Below are 27,747 nucleotides of genomic sequence, written 5' to 3'. Positions count from 1 at the left end.
TGTTGGCTGGGAAACAGCGAATAACGAACGTTAAAACTATGGAATGTTGAATAAATAAATCAATAAATAAAAAAGAGAAGAGGACTATAAACGGAACAAGATAATAGGAGGAAGATGAAACTAGCACAGTTGGTGACGAAAATATTTATTTATGTATATACAAAACATTGAAGAAGAGAAAGTGTTAAGATGACAGACGTAAGTGATAGCTAACAAAAGGGACAAAACAATGAAGGATGTGGACCATATAGGACTGTGGACTGAACCTACGTTAAACAACCTCACTCCCATTCACTCTTCAGTCTTCTCCTCTTTCCCTTTTCTCTTTAGCCATTCACGCATCTTTTCATCCTACATAGTTGTGTTTATCTTTATACTATATACATCTTTACTTCTGTATGCATCCTCTTTGGTTTGAAGCTGGCACAGTACTTACAGTAGAATATCTTTGGCTTCCCTCTGACAACCATGCCTCCATCCTTGCTACCCTCCCTATTTTCCTTTCCCTGTTGCTTCATAACCTGGGTTGTGAGTAACTGAATCTCCTTTCCCTTCTTCCCTTTCTTTCCCCTCTCTCCTCCCGGATGAAGGAACATTTGTTCCGAAAGCTAGGAACGTAAATTTTCGGTTCTGTTTTATGTGTATCTATTGGCTGTACTGAGCTGAGGTAATTACTGGCCAGCCCCTCTATCTTTTTGTTAGTATAAATCTTTATTTAGACTACTGTACTGCTTTTATTGTTAAATTATTTGAAGACTTGTTCCCAAGAGAGATACCTGTTTAATTTTGCTCAAAGGAAGACAGTTGTATCACCCAGTTTCATTTCTATTCCATCATTGACACAACATTCTGTTGCACACTGTCACGTTGTTGGTGTATGTGGAAGTCCATTAAGCTTAATCAGTTATTTTTAATGCCAAGTAAGAAACCAGAGTAATTCAGGACCAGATTACTATTGCTGGGTGCACAGTTAATAACTGTTGTGTCATCTGCATTGTTAAGTACTTTGTTGTTGGACACTATGGTATATCATTAACATCTAATATTAAGAATAGAGGCCACAGAACTGACCCTTAATGCACACTGCACTTTGTTACAGCTCAACTGAATCTGCCACTCTGTATGTCACTTGTGCAATATCATATCTGGCTTGTAGGTATGATTGTAACAGTCTTTTAGCTATTCCTCTTATACCACAAGTTTTCATTTTATCAAGCAGCAGGTCGTAAGATACTTTGTCAAATGCGCATGATAGATCCAGGAAAAACATGCTGTCCTTTCCCTCTCATCTAATTTCATTAACATTGTATGCTCTGGATTGTATATGGCAGGTGATGCTGAGTAGCTTTTCCTAAAATCATGTTGCATTTCTTACAGCACTTCCTGTTTGAAAAGAAAGTTTTCTAAGATCAGTGCAATAATTTTTTCTAATACTTTTACTTGAGATGAAAATAATGGGTCATTAGTTTTTGGCTTTGTTGTTACTATCTTTTTTAAGCAGTGTCTTGACTATTGTAAACTTTACTTCAGATTGAAACACGCCTTCACTTAAACTTTCATTGAACAGGTTAACCAGAGCAAAAATTTGTGTGTGTTTGCATCTTCTTAATATAATGGAGGAATTTTATCTCATCCAACAGAGACCTTATTCTGCTTTATTGTCTCTATTTCTGTTGTATATGTTTCATAAATATAAACTGATTTCTGTACCTGTAATGGCCTGTTTCCAATAACTAAAAGGAGGAAAATGGAGTGATGTTTGTGGATAAATTATGGCCAATGAGAAATAATGCAGTCACTGACAGGAAGTATAAATACATTCTTGTCAACAAAAAGCTGGGGCATTTGATGAGAGATGATTGGCTAACAGAGTGTGGTTGCAAACAGCAAATACACAGAGCAAGGAAACTTAATTCCAATTAATTTATCCCCACTCAAAAATAAGAAACAGACATAATAAACAATCATTAATAGGTGTATGTGTATGATGCAGTACAAAATCAAAAATTCTGTACTATGACATAATGTGGAACTGTTATTCCCTCACTCTACCTCATTTGGGCAACAATCTATAGAAATGTGCTTGATGTCTTTTAATTTTTAAACTTGAATCTGTAACAGACTCATACTTATGTTTAGTCCCATTTACAAAAAGGAGCTATACAGAACTGACTGTATTCATAAATTATAAATATTCTACAACTCAAGCCACAAAGTACAGAAATTCTACTTCTGTAGAAGATAATGCTACAGTACTTTGTTTTTCTAGTGCCCATCTTACAATGTTACCAAATAATTTGGTATTATAACCTGAAGTTGATTTTATAATTGAGCTATTGGCCCAATCACCATAAGCTACCACAGCTTCATTGTTGCTTTCATTTTTATAATGTACAGGTCTACTATAAATAAAATTATTCTTCATTGTTAAAGTTCTATATTTTCCAAAGTATAACGTATACAAATTTGACTGATGCATGAATAGAAACGTGAACTCACCAGATTTGCAATTTACACTATACAGATATTGTATGAGTGCTCCTCTGGCCACCACACAATGCCTGTCGAATCTGTGATCAAGTTTATTCTATACTTTATATAGCAATATCCTACAGTGAGCACAGCAGTATTGATGTGTTCTTTGAACTATTCCAGTGTTCCTAGCAATGGGGGTATGTAAATATGGTCCTTAATGTACCCAAAGGAAAAAGTCACAATGTGTTAGGTCAGGCAACCTGGGGCCAAGGAAGCAGTCACACCATCTTCGCCACCATGCCCAACCCAGCATTGGGGAAGTTCACCATTTAGAGAGTGACAAACATCAATGCTCCAATGAGGGGTGTCTTAGTGAAAGATGAAATTCTCGGCATCAACAGTCAGTTGGGAAGACTGCCACAACTTCAACTCATCAAGGTAGGAGACATTTGTCACAGCCCTCCTGCAGAAAAAAAAAAAAAATTCACCCCCACACCTTCGTCTGTGACATTGCACAGAAAACATTAATGTTAAGCGAATATACCACAATTTCATGAGTATTTTCAGAGACCCTTACTCTCACATTGTGATGATTAACCTTTCCAGATAAATGGAAGGTAGCTTCATCACTGAGTATCAGTTTGGGGCGAAACTCTTTCCTTGCTTTGTCATCATTTTGTCAAGGCACCTCATTCATAATACCAAGAGGTGTACACAATGCTAAGTTCGTGAGTTTGTAGTTATATTCATAAATCAGTCTTTGTGTATGTTATACATCGAAAAATATAGAACTTTGAAAATGAATGAATCATCTATAGTAGCCCTGTAATCTATGATATAATGTGTCTTTTGTGCTAATAGTATTCTATTTAAACCTTTCCTATATGCTTCCTTTGAATCACTCTGATAATGACTGAAATAATTAATGGCAAAGTGTAAATCAAGTCATGCTTTAGTCACATAAAGCAAACATCCTACTAGTTCTCTATAATGCACTTTCTCATTCATTTTCATATTCTCAACTTCTTTGTAATTCACTTGCATGTGTGTGTTAGGCTTACATTCATTCATGCTGAAGCTCTGCATCAAATTTTCTGACTCATAACTATCCCATTCTCCCTTTTATCTACTTTAACTATCAAAAACAGTCTCCTAAATCTTTCATTTTAAATCTACTTGTTAATGCTAATTTGAATTCTTCACTTTTTGTTCTGTCATTTCCCAAAATGTTGATGTCATCAATGTTCAGCAAAACATAAACCTTACAGATAAAGTTCCTGTGTACAACTACCTATAATCAATACTTTAAACAAAGCCTAGATCATTGACAAACTTGCCAAATGTGAAATTCTAAGATCTTGAGGCCTGCTTTAGACCATAAAATGCTTTGTTTAGCTTACCTGCACTACCTGGTTCTACATTCACTACTACCTGGAAATTATATAAATTTAATCTTCTACATTTTTTTAAAGGAAAGCACTTTTTACATTCAGACAGTTTGTAACCAGTTTTTCGCAATTCAGAACTGCACATAATGTCCTCAGAATTGTCAGTCTTGCTACAGGAGCATATGTTTCATTATACTCGAACCCTTTTCTTTGAGAACAGTCATGAATGAGAATAGCCCTCTTGTTTTCAGATAGGTCACAAATGTCCAGGTCTTAATTTCATTAACCTCTTCTACTACTGTGTGAAACCTGTGTTCTTTGTCTGTTCTGCTGAAAATGTCACTGAAATTCTCAGGAACATCGTTGATCTAACACTGCATAGTCTTTCCTCCATGGCGGGCATTTTCTCTCTCTTTCCCAAGTCTATGGCCTTCAGGAGATTTAACTCCTTCAGTTATTTTTGGCTGACATGAAATCATCTCGGTAGTCGATTTTGTCCTCATCAATGATAATTACAACATTTCTGTCTCTTTTCAAGAGAAGTGGTTCTCATTATTACGATCAAAATTATTTTAATCATACTTGACATCCCTTCCAAGAATGATGCATCTCTTTTCTGGGCACCAAAGCAATATTGAACCATTAAGCATTTCTTTATTCTGGCACAAAATTTTCTTGTAATCAGTTCTTCAAGAAGCTATAAGTATACCACACAACCAAACACTTCCAGTTTCTGCAGTTTCAGCATTTCACCATACCACATAAGGTGCTGGAACTTCCAGTCGATGGTGTTCTGGTTATCAGCTAAACAACAGTCAGTACTGCTTCTGGCTGAAATGATTTTCTGAATTTACTGTTCAAAAGCTTGCAGTGAGCTTGGTTTGTAATGTATTTATCATGTATTACATTTTGTTGTGTGTATTCCTTAGTAAATTAATACTGAATTCCCTTTTCTTTAAAAAAAGCTATTCATTTCATTGGACAACTATTCACCTTCATCATCGTAGTGAAATCTATTTATCCTCTAATTGAAATGAACTGTTGCCATTGCTTCATACTGTTTGAAATATTCTAGCATTGGAGCTTTATTATGTATCTTATAAACAGCTGTAAAATGAATATAATTTTCTATAAATGTAATGACATCTCTCTTTCTCGTATAACATATGGGAATAGTAGGACACATGATGTCATTGTATACTAACTCCAGTGGCTATTTTGCTATATCCATTTCTGATCATGTAGAAGTCTTGTCTGTTATCTTCCATACAGATTATTCTCCATTTTGGTGTCTATCTTTAGTATTCATTCTTTCTCTAATAGCTCTTGCCCATTTTGGTTGAGATTTTTAGCAGATCAGTCAGAAGTTTGTCTGCTACTATTAATCAAATTGAGAGCCAAAATATCTCCCTCTCACTGAAACTTTGAATTTGATTGACAGTTTTATACAAATGCTGATTTCCAGAAAGGTCAACAGATTCATAACTGTAGCACTTAATGAAATGAAAAGCCTTGTGGAAGATGGTATTATTATAGAAAAAGATTTCAACATTTTTGATGACTCTGTGAATTACATAAAAAGTGTATTTTAGGTCAGTATCGAGATAGTCAGAGTTGATCTTGGATTCATTGCAAAATCTGCTCACTGGACTGATGTTCAGGATTATAGTGTTTGCCTGTCTGCTTTCAATGAGAATTCACTAATCAGTGAGTTTGGACACATTAAGAACATAATAGAAAAACATATCAAAGATAGGGTAATGATGGAAGTGCCTCTAGGAGAGAGACGGACTACAATATTTGGAAAATATAGAGAAAATTGTTAATTTTGCATTGTGTGTACCAGGTACAAGTGCTGCAGTAGAAAAGGGTTTTCAGTTTGATTAATATGTATTGGCATGATGAAAAAAGTCATGTTGTCATTACAGTGAAAACTCATTGCAACCACACTCTGCAAGTCCACGGAACATGGATATCATGGGTCAAAGTCAGACCGCGCCATATCACAAGGGTGCACACCTATAGGTGGTCTAAGCTTGATGGAACAGTAAAGAGCTTTCCTGAATACCTTTTGTCTTGCTATAGCCACCTTACTCCGCTGAGTGATGCCTGTAGCCCTCACAAACTCACTGAACCCACAATGCCCAGGAGGGAGAGCGGAATGCCATTCTGACAATCCAAAGCATGGCCAGGTGTCAATCGTACAGACTTCGGCAGAGGGAGCTGCTGTGTCATTAGTGAAGTGGCTGGGATACCACAAATATAAAACACAAATAATGATGTGTTAATGTCCTAGTGCACTAGATCATCAGCACAACATGATTTATGTTTTATTTTTGTAGTATTTTATGTTTTACGTGCTGATGCTCCTTTCTACCTTTTATTGTAAAATGAAGTGTCACCACTATCTGGATTGCAAGTTTGTGAAGATCATGAACTTCTGTTAATATGTTACAAGACACAGTGATGACTACAAAGATCTGTTGAAACTGGTAATCAACAAAAAGATTTACAAGTGATCCTGGCAAACTTAATTATTTGACAAAAGAATTTAATTGAGTATATAAAAAGTCTACTCACCAAGCGGTGGCAGAACACAAACTTAAAAGGAGGTTGTAATTAGACAAGCTTTTGAAGCCAGTGGCTCCCTCCTCAGGCAGAAAGGTTGAAGGGGAAGGAAGAGGGTGAAAGGTAAGGACTGGAGAAGTCTAGGAAAAGGGGTAGATTTCGGGAAAGTCACCCAGAAATGCAGGTCAGGGCAGACTTTCTGCATGGGATGAGAAAGAAAGACTGATTGTTGGAGACTGCGTTCGACGAGATTTGAAAACCTGAGAGCTTAAAGGTGGAAGAGGGTAATATATAGGACATCAGTTACTGCTGAAACATCATGCACGAGTTAATAAGAGTGAAGAGCTAAGTGCACTGTACATAACAGAGGTGGGAGACGGGTGGTGAACAATAAATGGGTAAGACGATGAAAGATTTAGAAAACTAAAATGGAATGAAGGAAAGTGTAGTTACTGTGAAATAAATGCTGAGATGGGAGAAATTAACAGAAATTAAGGCCAGGTGGGAGGGGGGGGGGGGGGGGGGCAGAACCAAAGACATGTTGCACTGCTAGTTCCCACCTGCGGAGTTCTGAGAAACTAGTGTTTGATGGAAGAATCCAGAAGGCATATCTGGTGAAACAGGCACTGAGGTCACAATTGTCATGTTGTACAGCATACTCTGCAACAGGATATTGTGTGTTGCCAGGTTACACCATCTGTCCATGCCCTTTCATCCTAATTTATAATTTGGTACTAGTCATGCTGATGTAAAAGGCTGAACAGTGTTTACATAACAGCTGATATATGACATGTCATTTCATAGGTGGCTCTGCATTTGATAATATATGTGTTGCCAGTTACAGCCCTGCTATAGGTGGTGGTAGGAGGATGCATAGGGCAAGTCTTGCAGCAGGAATGGCCACAAGGGTAGGAGCCATAGGTAAGGGAGATGGGTGCAGAAGGAGCATAGAGCCTGACAAGGATATTGCAGAGATTGGGAGGGCAACGAAAATCTATTCTGTGTGTGGTGGGCAAAATTTCAGACAGAATGAATCTCATTTCAGGGCATGATTTTAGGAAGTCATGGTCCTCTCAAAGTAGCTGATTATACATTCCAGATCAGGACAATACTGGGTCACCATTGGTATGCTCTGAAGTCGTTTTTTGGAGGAATCAGCAGTACCAGGATTGGACATGATGGCTCAGGAAATTTGCTTTTGAACTAGGTTGGTGGGGTAATTACATGCAGTGTAGGCTGAGGTGAGAATGGCGGTGTATTGCTGGAAAGAGTCTGCATCCAAACAAATATGTTTGCCTCAGATACCAGGGCTGTGTGGTAGGGAACATTTGATGTGGAACAGATGGAAACTGTCACCGCAATACACCACCACTCTCACTTCAGCCTTCACTGGATTTTATTATCCTAACAGCCTAGTCCAAAAGCAGATTTCCCTGGCTGTCACATCCAGTCCTGGTACTGCTGATCCCTTAAAAAAAAGAAACTTCGGGGTACACCAGTTGTCACTTTGACAAGGCCATGACTTCCTAAAACCATGTCATGAAATGAGATCCATTCTGTCTGAGATTTTGCCCACCAAACCTAGAATAGCGTTTCATCGCCCTTCCAATCTCCACAATATCCTTGTCAGATCCTATGCTCCTTCTGCACCCATCTTCCTACCCTATGGCTCCCACCCCTGTGACCTTCCCCAGTGCAAGACTTGCCCTATGCACCCTCCTGCCACCACCTATACCATCCCTGTAACTTGCAAAACACATACTATCAAACAGAGAGCCACCTGTGAAATGACATTTCATATCCCAGCTGTTATGTAAACACTGTTCAGCCTTTTACATCAGCATGACTACCACCCAGTTATCAGGCAGGATGATTGGGCATAGGCAGAGGGTGTATACAGGCAAGATACAATATCCGGTTGCAGATCATGCTGTACAACGTGACAGTCATGACCTCGGCACCTGTTTCACCACATGCGCCATCTGGATTCTCAGTTTCTCATAACTCCGCAGGTGGAACTAGCACTTCAACATTTCTTTGGTTCTCACCCCCCACCTGGCCTTATTTATGTTAATTCCTTCCATCTCAGCATTTATTCATAGTAACTACTCCTTTCTTCACTCCATTTCAGTTTTTTATATCTTTCATTTTCTGACTTGTCTATTTTTCACCATCCCATTTCCTGCCTCTGTTACATATAATGCACTTAGCTTTTCACTCTATTGTTTTATTAGTAATCTTTGTGTCACATTTCACCCTGTCTTCCACCTTTAAGCTCCCAGGTTTTCAAATCTTGTCTGGTGCAGTCTCCAACAATCAGTCTTTCCTTCTCATTCTGTCCGATAAGTCTCCTTTACCCAGCATTCTGGGTGACTTTTCTAAGCTGTACCCCATTCCTAAAACCTCTACAGTCGTTTTCCTTCACCCTTCTTCCTTCCTTCCTTCTTCAACTCTTCCACCAGAAGAAGGAGCCACTGACTCCAAAAGCTTGTGAAAGTTAAATCCTTTTGTGTCAGATTCAGATGCAGTCCACAATTGGGCTCCAGTGGCCCTGTGTGTGTGTGTGTGTGTGTGTGTGTGTGTGTGTGTGTGTGTGTGTGTGTGAGAGAGAGAGAGAGAGAGGAGAGAGGAGAGAGTGAGAGTGAGAGTGAGAGTGAGTTCTATAGTTCTATTTCAGAGGAAGTACCTTTTGTTTATCTGAAAGCTTACATGTTTAGTAGTTTGCTACTCGGTAAAACTTAAATGTAACAAGTTTTACATAAATGGAAAAAGCCTAACACAGCTTTGTTTTCTTATACAATGTTTTTTAGAAAATTTTGTAAAGTATTGATGTTGAACAATTACATTTGAAGTATGTAAACTGCTGCTAAAGTGCTTAATTATTTTAATTACTACTATTAGCAAAATCAGTGCTAAAGTTACATTATTTTATACAACTAACAATCTTATCTATGTTAATGATTATTACCTGGTGTACTACAGTTTCAGTGGTGAGTCACAGCATTATGCAGTATTTTTCTAGAATTTTCATATCCTTAATTTTGCATACATTGTACAGTTACTGTATTGCATGAGTGAATTATTATCTTTTTGAATTAGAAATTGTTTTAACAGATTGTGAATGTGTATACATGAAATTCTATAGCTAACTTGTTATTTACAGCACATTCAGTTATTGCAAACAGTGTCAGATAATGAATAATAAATGTGAAAGTAGTAAACAGAAACATTAATATACAATAACATATTAAAAGTTGCAATGTATCAAGTAATTCACTACACTGGCTGAACTGGATCAGCATGTGTCTCTGTAACAGGAATAACTAAGTTTTTTAAATAATTGAAAAGTCACGATCACTTCAATCGTTTATTAGATGACCGGTTTCAGCACTCTGAAGGTGCCATCATCAGATCTGTGAAGGTATAACATAACAGGTTTGAGGGAGGGCTTACATGAGTTAACTATATACATTACAATTATTACAGAACCACATACCTGAAACGTCGATTAACATTTATAAAACCATATGGACATCATGGCATATGAGGAATACCATCTGATAAAATCATTGTCACAACCAATAAAAAAATAATAAAAATCTGCTCTTGTGGTTGTTCTTTCCATAAAATATAAAACTGAAGTCACCAGATGAAACTACCACTGCTCGCCTAACACCGGTCGGCATCATCACTGCCCTATTCCGCACAGGCTTACCTGCTGTGATTCTAGCGGTTCACAACCGGCCACCAGATAGCGCTGTCCAAGCAGCACATACACAGTCCTCAAACCTGTTATGTTATACCTAACCTTCACAGATCTGATGATGGCACCTTCTGAGTGCTGAAACCGGTCATCTAACAAACGACTGAAGACTGAAGCGATCGTGACTTTTCAATTATTTTAAAAACAGAGTGATTGTCCCACGACACACCATGTGTTCACTGCTAACTGTAAGTGTTTACACTGTTCTCTCAAACATACCTAATGGTGGAATTCTTTTTTTTTTTTTTTTTTTTTTTTACACACACACACACACACACACACACACACACACACACACACACACACACATTGAAAAAGAACTAAATTTAATTAGTCTTCATCAAATTCTCTCTCTCTCTCTCATGTGACCAGTCTTTCACCTTCATCTCTTTTGGTTGAATTCTTGCTTAAACATCACGTAAGAAGTGCCTTTTCTCCTACAAATCATACAATATTATTAGTGTCAATCAAACCAAGGGCATTAAAGATATAATACACATAAAAAAAACCAAATGTGTGGGTAAATAAGATACACACTTATTATTAATTGGAAATGTGTTCAAATTGGAACCATATATACGTAAGTTAATACACAAATGTAAGTGCAGTGTGAACAGAATGAGCTTAGTGTCATTAGTAAGCAGTTTTTTTTTTTTAATTCTTTTTCATTAGTACTAGTCTAATGTAATTTGATTGCTTAAATCACAAGTTACAAATAGATTTATGTCAGCTGTAGATACCATATGTGTCAAAAGTTGACATTGTAATTAAAAAGATTATATTATTCGAAAAAAGTAGCATATTACTGACAAGACATCACAATGCCGAAATAAATTCATAATTAGTATAAAAATTACAAAGTGCTTTTGTAAACAGATTACCCGTCTGGATAGTCGTGCACATTTGCACACCACTTGTGGGAGGTGCACTGGTCCTGGATCAAATCCATTCTGTGGATTAACAAGTGCCAGAGCCTGGATGTGGTTTTCAGGAGGTTTCCCACTTCTGAGGTTGGTGCCCTTGTCCTGCCTCAATTACTCAATTCACAAAATTTTGAAAATGCTCACACACTTTCACTTGCAATAGCAGTTGACACAGAGAGATGGGGTACATGTAGTCTGTCTCAGAGACGAAGGGGAGGGGGGGGGGGGTTGATAGGAGGACACCCAGCCACCCTCTATCATTAACATTACCAGCTCCAGGATAACATGCTGATGCTGTGAAAGACACTGGATAAGGCCCTGAAAAAGAAGACAACCTTCATACACGAATTATCCTATTGAAATAAACAACTGATTAGTATGTTCACTGATAACAGAGAAATAAAAAAGATCATTATTTTCCTCACTTCTCTTTGTATTAGTTGAGTCCATTTCCTACTGTATAAATTTGTTCTCAGAAATATTCACATACCCATCATCGCACAGACAAGTTAGTCCTTCACCATACTTGTGAATTAAAGTGTTTTAGTGACATGTTGAAACAGTCTCAAAATCTCTCAGTTTTTCATATGTATGTATTATACCACGAAAATGAAATGTGCTTAGGCAAGGATGAATGAGCATAGACAGAGGCTATATGCTGGCAACACACAATATACTGTTGGACAACAAGGTCTACAACATGAGTCATAACCTTGGTGCCCTTTTTACCACACATGCAATTTGGATTCTTCCTCCTGAAGCTAGTTTCACAGGTGGGAACTGGCCTTACAACATGTGCTTGGTTCTCACCACCCACTTGGCATAAATTTAAGTTAATTTCTGTGACATGAGCATTTCTTTTCAGTAACTATCTTTCATTTTTTTATTGTTTATTTTATGACCTGTCTATTTCTACCCACCCCTTCGCCTGTCTACAATGTATAATTCACGTGGATTTCTGCTTTTACGACTCATCTTCCATCTTTAAGTCCTCTGCTTTTCAAATCTCGTTGGTGAAGGTACCAACAATCTATCTTTCCTTCTCATCCCATCCAGTAAGTCTGCACTGATGTCGGTTCTGGATGACTTTTCCATAACTCTTCCCCATTTCCTAAGCCTCACTAGTCTTTCCCTTCAAACCTTCTGCCAAATGAAGGGAACCGCTGACTCTGAAAGCCCTTGTGTTTCCTCCTCTTTTCATGCCTTTTCTTGTACTGCCCCACTTGGTTAGCAGATTTTTTATTCGTCTACATTACTTTATCAAATATTGATTATTTTCATTGCTATATAAATGAAAGTTTGCCAGACTTGAACCTATCTACTAAGACAAAGCTAGGTAAGGGCACCATAGCTTAGAGTGTTCCTACATTTCTCTGGAAATAAAATTTATTCTTTCCCAAGATTGACTTTTACTGGCTTTTTACTTTCTTCTCTATATAATTCATGTTACTATTTTGCAACTGTGGTTTACTGAACTGGTGTTTTGGTAATACTAACACCTGTCAACACCTAACTTCTTTAGTACTGGAGTTATTGCATTTTCCTGTATCATAGGCCCTGCATACTATGTGGATCAGTTTTGTCGAGGTTGCTTCTCTTGAGGATCTAGGAATTTTGTCTGCTCTAGGTTTCTTGTTTATATTTATGTCTGTCAGTGCTCTGTCAAATTCATATTGTCTTTTCATGTAGCTGCTTCTCTTTTTGTCCAAAGGTTTCTTTAATTTTCCTACAAGTGGCATCTACCTTTGCCATCAACATGCATTCTTCTGTAGCTTTGCATTTCTTCTTTAGCTATTCCTGCTTTGCCACTTTGTGCTTTCTGTCAGTTTCATTTTTAGGTGTACTTATTCCCTTTTGCCTGCTTTGTTTTTATATTGTTCCCTTAAATATACAGTGTCAGTTCATTTTTCTTTGTCAAATAGCCAATGAATCATGCATATCATAACACAGCAGTTTACATACCACAAAACAGATCTGCAATAATTGTTCTCTTGCAGCAGGATTGCAATCTTCCTCTTTGATCACTCAAGAATTTTTTAATTCAAAGTACAACAAATTTTCCAATTACTGGATCAGGAAGGACATAAATTTGTTAAAGGTTTTCATTTCAAGTTTTGTAGAACATCACATGTGCATGTAAAATGGTTGACATTTATGTATTGAGTACATTTCCAATGACAGTGGACATGTTGAAAACATGTCAAGAAGGTAAACACAGACTTGACATTGTTCAGACTAGAATCTGTCTGCATATAGAAATGGACCAAAGGGATAATTTTTTTTCCATTATCCCTTTAACTTATCCCCATGTTGTCTTTTCATTTCTTCTGTGTATATTGTTCCCGATTTCTTATTTCTTTTGCATTGAAAGGCTTCTGAATTTAATATTTTATTCTTGAAAATATTTCTGTCTCTTATTTCTGATTATTTGATGATGTTTCTTTCTATACCTTTCCTTACTTCTGTAGTCCATGTTGTTGTCAATTTTTTCTTCCAGAAATACAGGAATATTTGTTGCGTCATCAAACTGTTGTAATTCGTTCGGCAGAGGTGTCAAAAAAAAATCTTCTTTTAGACATGATTTCCTCTATTTTTGGAGATCCCCTCGTCACTTCTCAGTTTCCAGCCATCTGTAGGTTTTATTGCACCCATTATTTTTCTAAATATCCATCTTTCAGGTACCTCTATTCTATTCAGCTTATAATTCATTGTTAGGAATTCATCCCCATATAAACATTTTGGTCATATCACTGTAGTATAGTGTTTTAGTTTTGTTTTTCTAGATGTGCATTTCTTTTTGTAAATATTCTTTGTCAAACCAGATGCTCTCTCCACATTGTTAACTCTTACATCTGCTGCAAAATTTTCTACTCGATGCTGTTGTAAAGTTTCTCAAAGATATTTGAATTTACTTACTCGCTCTATTTTACCTATTTGTTTTTCCAAGAATTTTATTGCATTTTTATGTTTGTCATGAATTTGGCTTTTTCATCTGAAATTTTGAGACCAGTGCTATTTCTTACATATTTATTTGAATAACTGTGTCTGTCAGATTTTCTGACAGTATTGCAAAACTGTGTGCAAAAGCCAGGCAGCTTACCTTAAGGGGAGTTAGAATGGAAAAAATTTTTTTCTCATTTTCGGATTTTTATCTCATTATAAAATTTGCAATTTTCCAAATAAAATGATATAATTTATAAAGTCACGTGAGAAGTATTTTATTTTATTTTTTAAATATAATCTCACCAGTTGAAAATGTTAAAATTTTTACATGCATTACTTCAAGATCAAATAAAATAGGTAATTTTTTTATGTAGAAGGCGATGGATTGCTGTGTTATAAAGGTTAAATTAGGTGTTTGTATTGGTAGCACAGTCAAAAACAGTATTGTATTGTTTCATAGTATAAACATGCATTGTATGTCAAAGTGCTAACATTTTTCTGAGGAAAAGTGACAGATAGATTGGTAAATCTCTCAAAAAGTAAAGTGTGACACCAAAAAGAAGTGTTTTTAAGAAACGTGGGTGTTGTGACTCGCCGATTATTCAAAGTGCGGCCGCGCAAGTACACACGTCCTCTACGTGCGGCGCTGTCTGCCAGCCATGCAGCAGCTGCGCCACCTAAGTGGCCAGCCGAGCAGCGGCCACTAGACTGAGACTCATTGTTTAATCGAATGCCGACTTGTACACAGGTCGACTTACTCAGTGACTTATATGTGATGTTGTGTTGTCCGAAATATGTGTTAAATTTGAAGATTTAACAATTGGCGACGAGGTAGTGGATTTTTCCTTTTCACCGTTGACTCACAGGGTTCCATGGCTACTGTCGAGCAGCTCTTGCAAAATCTCCTTGAACAGCAAACGCTTCTAACAGCGGCGATTCACGATTTCGTCACGGCGTCAAATGCGGGGCGTTTCTCGTCGTTGGCTGTACCTCCTTTTCCACCTTACGACGAGACGGCGGAAGACTGGTCTGATTATGAAAAACGTCTTCGACAGCACTTCTTGGCATTTCATGTCACGGACGAACAACCATGTAAGTCTCTGTTCCTTTCCTGGATTTCACCTCAAATGTATCGCTTGTTGTCGCAATTGGCTCCGTTGAAGGATCCTGTGTCTTTGTCCTTTGCTGAAATGTTCTCCCTTCTGTCTGTCTATTTTCAAAAGCAAACGCATGTGGTAGCCTCTCGTGTTGCCTTTTATCATTGTCAAAAACAACCAAATCAGTCCTATCGCGCTTGGGCTGCTGAACTTCACGGCCTCAGTCGAAAGTGTCAATTTGTTACTGACATTCACAAAGAATCCTATGCCGATTCCATGGTACAGGATGCTATTATCCGGTCGGTGCCCGACAAAGAAGTTCGGCAATGTGCCCTTCAGTTGGCGAATCCGACTCTAGATGAAGTTCTCTCCATTGCACAGTCTTTTGAAATTTCTCGCGCCGCTGGGGCGCAAATAGAAGTGTGGGGTGACGTCGGGGAAATACAACCTCTGTGCACTGTTGACGACGCGTGCGGCGTGTCCCCGCCGGCCGACGTGGCCGCAGTACGCTCCCACGCGCAGCCTCGGCCTAGCTGTAAACAACCCACTAAGAAACTGCAGCAAAATCCCCGGCAACTTCCTTCATGTCCGCGGTGTTTTACGAAACATCCACACAAGGATTGTCCCCAACGTTGGGCTGTGTGTCACAATTTCAAAAAGAAAGGTCATGTGTCTTCCGTTTGTAAATCCGACCGCATACGTGATGTTCATGAACATGACGCTGATTCTATGTTGTCTGTCAATTGCAATTCTTCCCTTTCAGGGAAGTTATTCCTCACTCTCCAAATCCTTGGTCGAGATGTTCGCATGCAAGTGGATACTGGTTCTGCTGCCACTATAATTAATTCTCAGACGTATCTTCAGCTGGGTTCTCCACTCCTGTCCCCTGTCACTCGGCAATTACGGACGTACGGTAAACAGAAGATTTCTCTCTTGGGACAGTTTAATGCTGAGGTATCTTACAAATCCGTCGTTCGCACTGTTCCCATATTTGTGGTCGACCAGAGGAACGCAGAAAATCTTTTTGGTTACATGCCTTTCGCGTTTTTGGGTTCTCCATAGATGACTCTGTCAATATTGTCTGTGACGGTATTCCTTATGCTCAACTGGATTCCTTGTCGACGACATTTTCGTCCCTTTTTTCTCCTGGGTTAGGCCGTGCAAACGACTTTGAAGCTCATATCACACTCGAACCCACTGCTCGGCCTAAGTTTTTTCGGGCTCGGCCCATTCCTGTGGCCCTTCGTGATCGGGTAAAAGGGGGTTGGATCGTCTCACTGCTTCAGGGGTCTTGCTTCCTGTCACTTCCAGTGAGTGGTCCTCTCCTGTCGTTGTAGTTGCTAAGCCCAATGGTGATATTCGTCTCTGTGGCGATTTCAAAGCCACTGTAAATGCTCAATGCCTCATCGACACTTATCCTATGCCCCGTCCTGAAGAACTGTTCACTAAACTCGCTGGAGGACAGTATTTTTCTAAAATTGACCTGTTCGAAGCTTATCATCGACTTTCTCTCGACGCTGCTTCCCGGCAGTTTCTGGTCCTTAACACGCCTTTCGGCCTCTATCAATACCAACGCTTGCCATTCGGGGTTGCTAGCGCCTCTGCTCTCTTTCAGCGATTCTTGGAACAATTATTGCTCCCTGTCCCGGGGTGTATCAATTACATGGACAACATTGTGGTCACTGGCTCCACCACTGAAGAACATCTTCAAAATCTCTGCACTCTTTTTCATGTCTTACAGACTGCCGGTCTTAAGTGTAATCTCCAGAAATCACAATTTTTTCCGGCATCTATCACGTACTTGGGGTTTCAACTATCTCGGGATGGTATTCATCCGCTTCAACACACTGTTGCGGCGATCGATGCCCTTCCTCGCCCTACAGCTGTTAAGGAACTGCAGGCTTTCTTGGGGAAAATAGCATACTATCACAAGTTTTTACCGTCTGCGGCGTCGGTGCCTCAGCCATTGCATCGCCTGTTGCATAAAAACGTGCCTTTTCACTGGTCCGCGTCATGTGACGCGGCTTTCCGGAAATTAAAGACTATGCTGAAACAGGCCCCGTGCCTGGCCACTTATCGACCTGGCCAACATCTTGTTCTTGCCACAGACGCCTCTCAATACGGGGTCGGTGCAGTCCTTGCGCATCGTTTTTCTGACGGTTCGGAACAACCCATCGCTTATGCCTCCAAAACGCTCACGGATGCCCAACAGAAGTATTCTCAAATTGAGAAAGAAGCTTTGGCCATCATTTATGCTCTTCATAAGTTTGGTGTTTTTCTCTATGGCTCAAAATTTCATCTTGTTACGGATCACAAACCACTTGTTTCCTTGTTTCATCCATCAACATCACTTCCCGACAAGGCTGCACACCGCCTCCAGCATTGGGCTCTTTACTTGTCCCGTTTCAATTATGAGATTCATTTCCGGCCAACGGCTCAACATGCGAATGCTGATGCTTTGTCTCGCCTTCCCATGGGTCCTGATCAGGCATTCGATAGGGACGAACTTTTGTGTTTCCACCTGGATGTTGCCGAGCAGCGGGTTGTGGACGGGTTCCCCATCACTGGGGACAGGCTTGCGGCTGCTATGGGTTCTGACCCTACCCTCTCCCGGGTTTTACGCTGTATTCAGAAGGGTTGGCCAGATCGCCCGTCCGCTAAGACTTCTGATCCGTTGCGGAACTACTACACTTTGCGCTACCACCTCACGGCTAGGGATGGTGTTAACCTCCTCTCCACTGACAATGCTTCGCTGCGTGTTGTGGTACCTGCGTCTTTGCGTGCTTCGGTCTTGCGCCTCCTTCACCAGGGGCACTGGGGTGTGTCTCGCACAAAATCTCTGGCGCGCCGTCATGTGTACTGGCCTGGCATCGACTCTGAAATCGCACACATGGTCGCTGCCTGCGGCCCTTGTGCGTCACAGACCGCTGCCCCGAAGTTATCTTTGTCACCGTGGCCTTCGCCTGAGAAGCCCTGGGAGCACATTCATGCTGACTTTGCGAGACCCTTTTTAGGTACTTATTGGCTCCTCGTAATTGACTCCTATTCTAGCTTTCCTTTCATTGTCCGTTGCACGTCACCTACCACCGCGGCAACCACCAGTGCTCTCGCCCACATTTTTTCTTTGGAAGGCCTCCCCTCTACTCTTGTTACTGATAATGATCCGCAATTTGCCTCTTCCGACTTTGCGAATTTTTGTGCTCGTCACGGCCCCACCGTTCCATCCACAATCCAACGGTGAGGCTGAACGACTGGTCCGCACATTTAAGGCGCAGATGCGGAAACTTCTGACTTCTTCTGCTGCTGGTGATGCACTTCTCCAGTTCCTGGCGTCTTACTGTTTCACCCCCATGGGCGATCACAGCCCGGCTGAGCTCTTACATGGCCGACAGCCCCGCACGCTACTTCATATTCTGCGGCCTCCCACCTCACGGCCGCGGGTGCCTTCACTTGGCCGGTTCACCGCCGACGACCTCGTCTGGGTATGGGAATATGGCAGGCGGCCAAAATGGAGCCCGGGCCGCATCTTACAACATCGTGGCAGACGCCTGTATGAAATCCAGATGGACACGGGTGTTGCAGTGCATCATTCGGACCAGCTTCGGCCTCAGGTGCCAGCAACGCCTGTTCTGAATGCCGCCACACCACCTTTGGCTCTACCTGATGCTCGGGATCTTGGCATCTCTCAATACTCACAACGCAGCCCTCTCACAGTCATCGCGATGCCAGCACCAGAACGGACGCCACCAGGAGACGTGCCCATGCAGGAACCGGAGGACCATCCTCTGTCAGAGTACATCTACTCGCCTCCTCCTCCAACGGACGCCGACACATCGCCCATGTCTCCTGTCATATCAACTGGACTTGCCGCAACGGGCAGATTGGTGCATGGGGCCCCAGCAGATTCGACCCCTACGTCTCCTGTCATCTCGACCCGTTATCATCGGGGACACTTCCGTCCGTACGGGAAGCCTCCTCCTCAAGACTTTACGGTGAGCCAAACAACGCCTATGGACGTTAGCCATCTCCAGGACACCTCCATCAAGACCAGTGCAACAATTTCAAAGTGGGGAAAAGTGTTGTGACTCGCCGATTATTCAAAGTGCCGCCGCGCAAGTACGCACGTCCTCTACGTGCGGCGCTGTCTGCCAGCCATGCAGCAGCTGCGCCACCTAAGCCGCCAGCCGAGCAGCGGCCGCTAGACTGAGACTCAGTGTTTAATCGAATGCCGACTTGTACACAGGTCAACTTACTCAGTGAGTTATATGTGTTGTTGTGTTGTCCGAAATATGTGTTAAATTTGAAGATTTAACAGTGGGTTTCATGGTAATAGATTTTCAAGTAAAGGGAAACATTGTGTTCCACCTGTGGCATGTGTAGTTACAGATAGTGAAATACAGGCAAACTCATCAGCATCTAGAGAAACACCCATTAGTACTTCGAAGATTAAAATAAAATGTTGTGATACACAGTTTTCCCGTAACAAAAGTGATGTAAATGGTAGGTTAGGTTATATTCTGGTAGATTGACACATCCTAACAAGGATGTTAGGTGAATGTGTGTGTTGCAAAATATATGGAGGGCCAGTTAGTTTACATGAAGACAGTGAGGTATCAAATGGACTAGCCAGGAAACTTTATCATTAATTGTACCAGTTGTAAATATACTTTTTCATTTTGGAAGTCTACTAAGTGTAAAGATAATTATTTTGAAGTAAATGTTAGGTGGTTTTATGGATTGAGAACTATTGGCAAAGGACACACTGCAGCAGAAACAATGTGTGCCGTGATGAATATGCCATGCCTACCTAGTAAAATTGACAAGTATGCAGGATTTATTGGAGCTGCTGTGGAATTTATGGATGTGAGTCATGAAGGGCGTTGCAAATAAAGCTGTTGAAATAAATGATGGTATGACTGACACACGAGTAGCTTTTGATGACATTTGACAGAAACGCAGCTACAGTTCTAAGAATTCTGTTGCTACAGTGACCAGTGTAGATACTGGAAAGGTAATAGATTTCCAGATTTTAACCAAACATTGTTATAAGTGTAAATCAGAGAATGAAGAAGGGCATATCTGTGACAGAAATTATGAAGGAACAAGTGGGGGTATGGAGGCCTCTGCAGCTATTGAAATTTTTAGTCTATCTGTGAATGAACGGGGAGAGTATTACACTAAGTTATTAGGTGATGGAGACTCAAAAGCATATAATAGTGTAGTAGCCCCTAAGCCTCATGGTGAGAAGATTATCACATAACTGTCCAGAAGAGGATGGGCATCAAGTTGAGGAAGTTGAAAGAAAGTTTGAGGGACAGGAAATTTTATGATGGTAAAACCATAAGAGGCAGGCTGAAAGACAAAATGATTAATGAACTACAGCAGTATTAAGGGATGGCCATTCCAAATAATACTGAGGATGTGTTGAAAATTAGGCAGGCAGTATGGGCTACCTTCTTCCACAGATTGTCAACCGATGAAGAACCAGTACACCACCTTTGACCTCCTGGACGTGATTCATGGTGCATTCCATCCCAACACCACTCACGGATATCATAAAACCTGTTTACAGATAACTGGCAAATCCTGAATTACTGAAGAAGTGTATGCATGGTCAGACTCAAAATCCCAATGAATCGATCAATAATCTTATATGGACTCGCTTACCAAAAAATGTTTTTGTTGGAATGAAGACACAACGTGGAGGGTGAGTGATGCTATTATTGCTTTTAATTATGGCAACATTGGTAGGGTGAAAGTGCTGTAGCATAAGGGAATTAATCCTGGAGCAAACTGCATCAGAGAACTTATGCTCTTTTGAAACTTTAGAAGCAGTTCCTAAAAATTTACGTTTTCTGTTGCATTTTCCCCTAAATCTCAGAAAACACTTCAAGTAGAGTATTCAAATTTTCAGGGACTAATAATGTACATATCCTGAGTCTACTGAATAAAAAGAAGAACATAATGTTATGTACAATTAAAATTAATTTTGTGTTTATGTTTGTGTGTGTATCGACGTGCCAGCACTTTCGTTTGGTAAGTCAAACCATCTTTGTTTTTAGATATATTAAAATTAATTAGGATAACATATAAAAAAGTACACAAAATTTTAAACGGGTAATTAAAAAATTATATTTCCGAAAGCAGTGGCTGAAATGCAATTGTTGTACTTCAGTAGAACATACAGTTTAATGTCCTGTAAAAGTTTCATATCAATGGCTACAGTGGTTCCTGAAGTACAGGGAAGCCAAGTCACTAAATTTAACATTGTCGGGATAGGACATTCCAACTCTCCTTAATTCCATTTGTGTTCCTTCCTAGAACTTTTTGTTCAATATTGTGATTCTTTAGCTCCAAATTCCAGATCCTATAGTTTTTCTTGAATGCTGTTAAACAGTGAAGGGTGATAAGCCATCCTCATGTCTAACAACAATTTAAATTTCAAATGGATGAGACAGTTCTCCTATAAATTTAACTGTAGACATAGTCTTTGTTAGATTTTCACGAATTATATTTGTTAATTTTGCTTTAACGCCAAATTCTCCAAGGATTTTACTTTAGTTTTAATATACTCTATGCTTAGGCAAACCACGACATACACGTGACATTAGCCATTGTTCATCTGCATAACGTTTCTGGCCTTCATGCATTTGATTCCAATTTGGACGTTCCCAAGGAGGCCAATCGTAATTCTGAAGGCAAGAAACATTACCATTACTCTGTTAATTTTATACACTAATTACGCATACAACATACCAAAAATATAAATATATATACCTTGTTTGGCATCAGGCTTCTTTGGATATAACACTTCATCCAATGTTTTTTCAACAGTATGTTTGATCTTTAAACCATACTTTCCAACAAATGAATGCTAATTGCCTGTTTCTTTCCATTTAGAAGGTAGTCGTTATGTAAAAAACATATTGTTACGGGAATACCATTTTAGTTTTTAACGATCTATCTGAATGAGACATTAAACTGCTCCATCCACATCCTTCCTCTCTCTCTTTTCAGATGTACTTTATTTTCAGGTGTTTATGGCATCAGGTCAAATACATCTTCAAGGAATTCCCAAAGCTTGTGTTACTGAAACATTCTGAGCTCAGTGATTACATTTCTATTCTTAATAACAGAAGCATCTGCCCAGAAGTGTATACTCATCTTGTCTGGGCCATTGGAGAGTACACATCAGCACAACAATGGTCAGTGCCATTATTTTATTCTTTTTCAATTTCTATATCAAGTGTGTATATGAAATAGCGATCAGCTTGAAATATGATCATATTTTCTTAGCCTGTCTTATTATGCTTGTCATATGAATAGTTTAGACAAAAAGAGAATACAAGCTTTTGAAATGTGGTGCTACATAAGGATGCTGGAGATTAGATAGGTAGATCACATAACTAATGAGGAGGTATTGAATAGAACTGGGGAGAAGAGAAATTTGTGGCACAACTTGACTAGAAGAAGGGATCAGTTGGTAGGGCATATTCTGAGACATCAAGGGCTCACCAATTTAGTATTGGAGGGCAGTGTGGAGGGTAAAAATCGTAGAGGGAGACCAAGAGATGAATACACTAAACAGATTCAGAAGGATGTAGGTTGCAGTAGGTATGGGGAGAAGATGAAGAATCTTGCACAGGATAGAGTAGCATGGAGAGCTGCATTAAACCAGTCTCTGGAATAAAGACCACAACAACAACAACAACAACAACGACGACAACAACAACATGAATATTCTGATTGTAATGTCGTACAATGCTTGTTGTTACCACAACATTTCTCCTATGACTACCACCCAGGTCACATCTTAAGGAAACAGTAATTTTGAAATCAGATTCCATCACTGAGACAGATTTGGTAAACTTGAATTTCATTTACACAGATGCGACACAGCTCAAACATATTCAGCAATGGCTGCTACTTTGTGACGGTACTGTTTATTGAAAATTCTGGTGGGCAAGGGCTGAAGGAGATAATTATTTATCCAAAAGCTTCCAATTTCTGCCGACTGAAAACTAAGGCAAGAAAGTGTCAGTGGCCACATAGAAAAGGTTACCTTCCTTGGCCTGTCAGCAACCACATTCATTGCTCCTAAATATAGTAAATGAATAGGCTAAAGTGTACCAATGGTGTCCACGGCTCTTGTGTTGCATGCTGATGTTGGCAATTTGTTGATGTTTGTCGCACAACCAATTGGGTGATAGTAAACAGTAGTCAGTTAGATATAATTGATTACATTTGTTTTCAGTAAGAATGGAAATTTTTTCCATTCATAAATGTGCTAACAGACTAACCTGTAGCATAGCCAGAGGTCTAGGTTAGGTTGAAATGTGACAACTTGCTTGTGAGTTGGTGAAGACAACAGGTGTCAGCAAAAATATGATTTCCTGTACCACTATAATAGACTGGTGTGTCATGTAGTCTTTGACATATGTTCATCATTGCAATAATTGACCTGTGCATCTCGCTTCCAATTTTGCCAAAAATTCCAACAATGTGGTTACATTCTAACCTAGTAGAACAAAATACCAGCTAACTTTATTTACAAACCATAGGAAATTATGAATGAGAACTCTTATTGGTTATCGACAACAGACTCCCGATTTGTCAGTTCCCACCATTCATCATGCAAGTTTTACCAATGTTGGCATGAAAGTGCACTTTTATCGAGGATTACATTATGTACTGCAAGTAAGAAATTACAGTCAACAGGCTTGTTTAAAATCCAAGCATGCAAAGTGAGAAACTTTTTGAAAGGTACATTACTATTTCTCATACTGTTCAGTCAGTTACGCAAATATCGAAATTAATCTCTTTGCGTGACAATTTTTAGCTTCAGTATTGTTTTATATTGATTTCTTAATTTATTTCAGTGGTGACCTATGTAAACTTGATGTCATTCTAAAATACTACGAGACCCTGGAGTGTGTTCTGTACGAGATTCTAATGTCACTGAACTCAGAACCAAATATGGACTTGAAATTATTAAACATCACCTGTTCTTCACTTGCTAAGGTAATTCCAGGAGTCATGGTGCAATGTTATCTTTAGTTATAAATGCTGCTGTTTGTAAAAACTGCAAAAATAATTGAGGTAGGGAATGAAAGGGAAACTCTCTCATTACAAGTAGCATATAAAACTGCTTAAGAAATGTATAACACTGTCTTTAGATGCCTTTAATTATTCAGTGAATTTGTGGCTGTGTGCAGTGGTTTTTATGTTACTGTTAGATTATGGTTTGTCAAAACTATAACTCCTAGTAAATTACCTTCGCACTAATCCATGGCAAAGAAATCTCCAAAAGGAGTCTCCTCACACCAATTGGTGATGTTTATGGCATTACTGTTTCAGTCTGATATATTTTAACAATGTCTTGTTTATTTTAAAAACCACACTTAGGAAGGGACAGAAAAAAATTATTTTACTTTACCATCAATTTGGTGTTATTTTCTGATTATTTATTTTTTAAGTTAGAAATTAAGAACAATCTTACCTCATTGTATTTCAGTATTACTCATATATGGAAAATAAATATATATTTATCAGTTACATTGTCCTTATTAGCTATTACACATCAAATTTATTTACAATATTGGACAGAAAGAGAATCATTAAGGTTAATACTAATGAACTGCTCAATTAAAGAAAAAACAATTACACACTTTTAATAATTGTTATAAAGCCTCAAGTTCTATTCTGGGAGATTATGGTGGCAATCTGTCAACTGTTCACTGGACAATGAAAATAGCCACACAGTCTATATTGAAATGTGCCAGCTAAACTGCAATCAGTGCAACAGTAGCAAATTGCAGGTTGTGCAGTTTAGCTGCCTACAGGCATTTGACAGTATCCACATATCCTACTGCAAGTTGTGTCCCTTGAAAATATCTGCAGTGGTATGACCTGCAATTCCAAGTACACATTGCAGACTCTTTGCCATGTCAACATCTTAAGTTCTTGGTTAACATCTTAGGCTGAGCACTGACTTGCATAGATCTGTAGCCAGGACAGCTGTCAGTCTGTGTGTTTGAATGTTTCCTGAAGTATCTGTGTCTTTACATTTTTCAAAATATTGCTGTTTCTGTACTAAAATTCCACTTCCCACAATGATAAAACCATCTTCCCCCTGCTTTTTAATTTGGAATATAGTTCATAAGAAGTAGGGTATTTTGAAGACTAATTATACACTCATATTCATTAAATCATTTACTTGGTCTTTTACAAATGTGGATGCCATTAGAATTCAGTTTACATCATCAGTAGAAAACTAATTAACATATTCAATTCCTGCTGCATTTTATCATCAATTCAAAACATTCTGCCACATAAGTGACTGTGGAAAGCAGAAAGTACCAACATGTCAACACTGAAAGAGGAAATATCTCTTCCTCTCCTTTAAATGCTGCGTATACAAATGCTTTCTCTTTCTAATGTTAGTTATTGTAGAGTTAAACTAAGAAATTTCCCTTGAAAAAACATTTGCATGACACAAGTGAAGCACCTAGAAGACATTGGAGGATGGATCACACAAGTAATTTGTAAGCGATCTCCTTTGTAGACTGATTGCATTTCCCTAGTATTCTACCAATAAACCAAAGTCTGCTATCTGCTACACCCACCGAGTGTTACACACAACTATTTGTATGAGTTTAAAGATCCCAAATGTAACTCACTGATGTTACAGTCATAACATACTTTTGTTGAACATTTGAAGCAAGTTGGCCATCTTTGCACCACTTCAAAATCTTATCAAGATCTGACTGAATATTTATACAGCTTCTCTCAGACAGTACTTCATTAGAGATAACTGCATCATCTGCAAAAAGTCTGAGGTTCCTACTAATATTGTCTGAAAGACAATTAATATATGAGGTGCGACAATAAAATAATGAGACTGATTTTCTTTGCAAGATGTGGCAACCCTGCAGGCTTGTGTAGGCACAATATCTTGTACCTTGGTCTATAAACTGTTTCTAGTCCAAGTGCACATCGATGCACAACTGCTCAGTTGTGAGTTGTGCTGTAGTAAGTTAACACGTGTTTGTGTCTCTCGTCACGGAAATGGAACCGCATAATATTGCGCAACAGTATGCCATTTATTTTTTGCGTTAAATTGGGTGAAAACGCGACGACAACTTATGGTAAGCTTCAGAAGGCTTTTGGGGAGGAGGTTATGTCAAAAGTTCAAGTTTTTCGTTGGCATAAAATGTTTAGTGAAGGCAGAACGAATGTTGAAGATGGAGACCACAGTGGACGACCCTCAACCTCATGGATGGATGTCAACTTGGCCAGGGTGCATGAACTCTTACAATCTGACCGAAGATTATCCATGAAAATAATTCCAGAAGAACCGAACATAAATTGAGAAGTGGTTCGTCTAATAATAACTGGATTCTGCATCACGATAATGCGCCATCCCGTACTGCTCTGTCAGTACAGCAATTTTTAACCTCAAAACAAATTTCAGTACTACCACAGCCACCTTATTCACCAGATATCGCTCCGTGCGACTTTTTTCTATTTCGAAGAGTTAAAACGGTGGTCAAGGGACACCATTTTCAAATAACACAAGATGTCCAAAAAGCTGTGACGAGGGTCTTGGAGCATATTACAGAAGATGAGTTCCAGAAATGTTACCATCAATGGCAGTAGTGCAGGAAAAAGTGTGTGCAATCAGAAGGGAACTACTTTGAAGGAGACAACACTTAACTCGACTAAAACAGTAAGCAACATCAGTCTCATTACTTTGTCGCATCTTGTATAACATGAATAGCGTGGGACTCTCCAGCCAAGATAACTTTCTGCTTCCTTCCTACCAAGAAATCCTCAATCCAGGGTGGTCACCAAATCAAAGGTCTTTATTACTTTTATTATTTTAACCTGGAAAACCTAAAAAAAAAAATCATGCATTACTAGTACATGCTCAATAGTGCATTTTAAATGGAAACATTATTTTGTTGTAATTAATATGCTTCTCTGAAAACCACAGAATTGTGAGTTATGAACAATATGATCAAAAACCAACAAATATATTTAGATGAAAACTACTTTCTCAAATGTTCAATTTCTGCCAACTTTTTTGTTTTCTTATATTCTAACATCTTAATTTCAGACTGCTTTCTTTTTTTGACAGATTCTTGTTCTTTTTGTTTTTCAGTTTCACTTATTGTTTCTTTGTATCATCTTTATACAATGAACTTGTATTATTCAGAGACAGAATTAAACTTTTATAGATTTTGAAACTGTCAACACTGCCAACATCATAGATATGGCTTTTAGCAACAAGACTGTTTTCATTCTGATTCTCAATAATACATTCAGAATTTGTTGAAAAACCATATTTCACAACAGCATTTCCATGTGACACTATTAAAATGATTTTTTAAAAAATCTACAAAGTTATAACATTCTTTCTGTGACAGTTTAATGACATTCATCCAAATGAGTTTCACTTCTTTTGAACAGTCTCATTTCTTATGGAATGATCATTGCTACAAATTTGACAAATTCATGTTTAACACGATCTGCTTTTACACCAGAGATGAGAACTTCAAGGCACAATGTCAACCTTCTTTCAGCCATTT

At 39.0% G+C, this 27,747-nt stretch overlaps 1 protein-coding gene across 2 annotated transcripts in view; it reads left to right on the top strand.

The window, feature by feature from the left end:
- LOC126175483 (AP-5 complex subunit zeta-1-like) overlaps window positions 1-27,747 on the top strand; it is a 149,094-nt gene that overhangs the window by 98,278 nt on the left and 23,069 nt on the right. Inside the window, exons 9-10 of one of the 2 annotated variants that reach the window (XM_049922299.1) lie at window positions 22,192-22,362; window positions 24,037-24,178. In XM_049922299.1, the coding sequence (XP_049778256.1) occupies window positions 22,192-22,362; window positions 24,037-24,178 (313 nt within the window). Of the gene's footprint in view, window positions 1-22,174; window positions 22,363-24,036; window positions 24,179-27,747 lie in introns of those variants that run through there. The other variant, XM_049922300.1, reaches the window with a different exon arrangement.

Source organism: Schistocerca cancellata, chromosome 3, assembly GCF_023864275.1.
Source record: "Schistocerca cancellata isolate TAMUIC-IGC-003103 chromosome 3, iqSchCanc2.1, whole genome shotgun sequence".
Taxonomy (NCBI): domain Eukaryota; kingdom Metazoa; phylum Arthropoda; class Insecta; order Orthoptera; family Acrididae; genus Schistocerca; species Schistocerca cancellata.
This window is presented reverse-complemented; position numbering and strand designations above follow the sequence as displayed.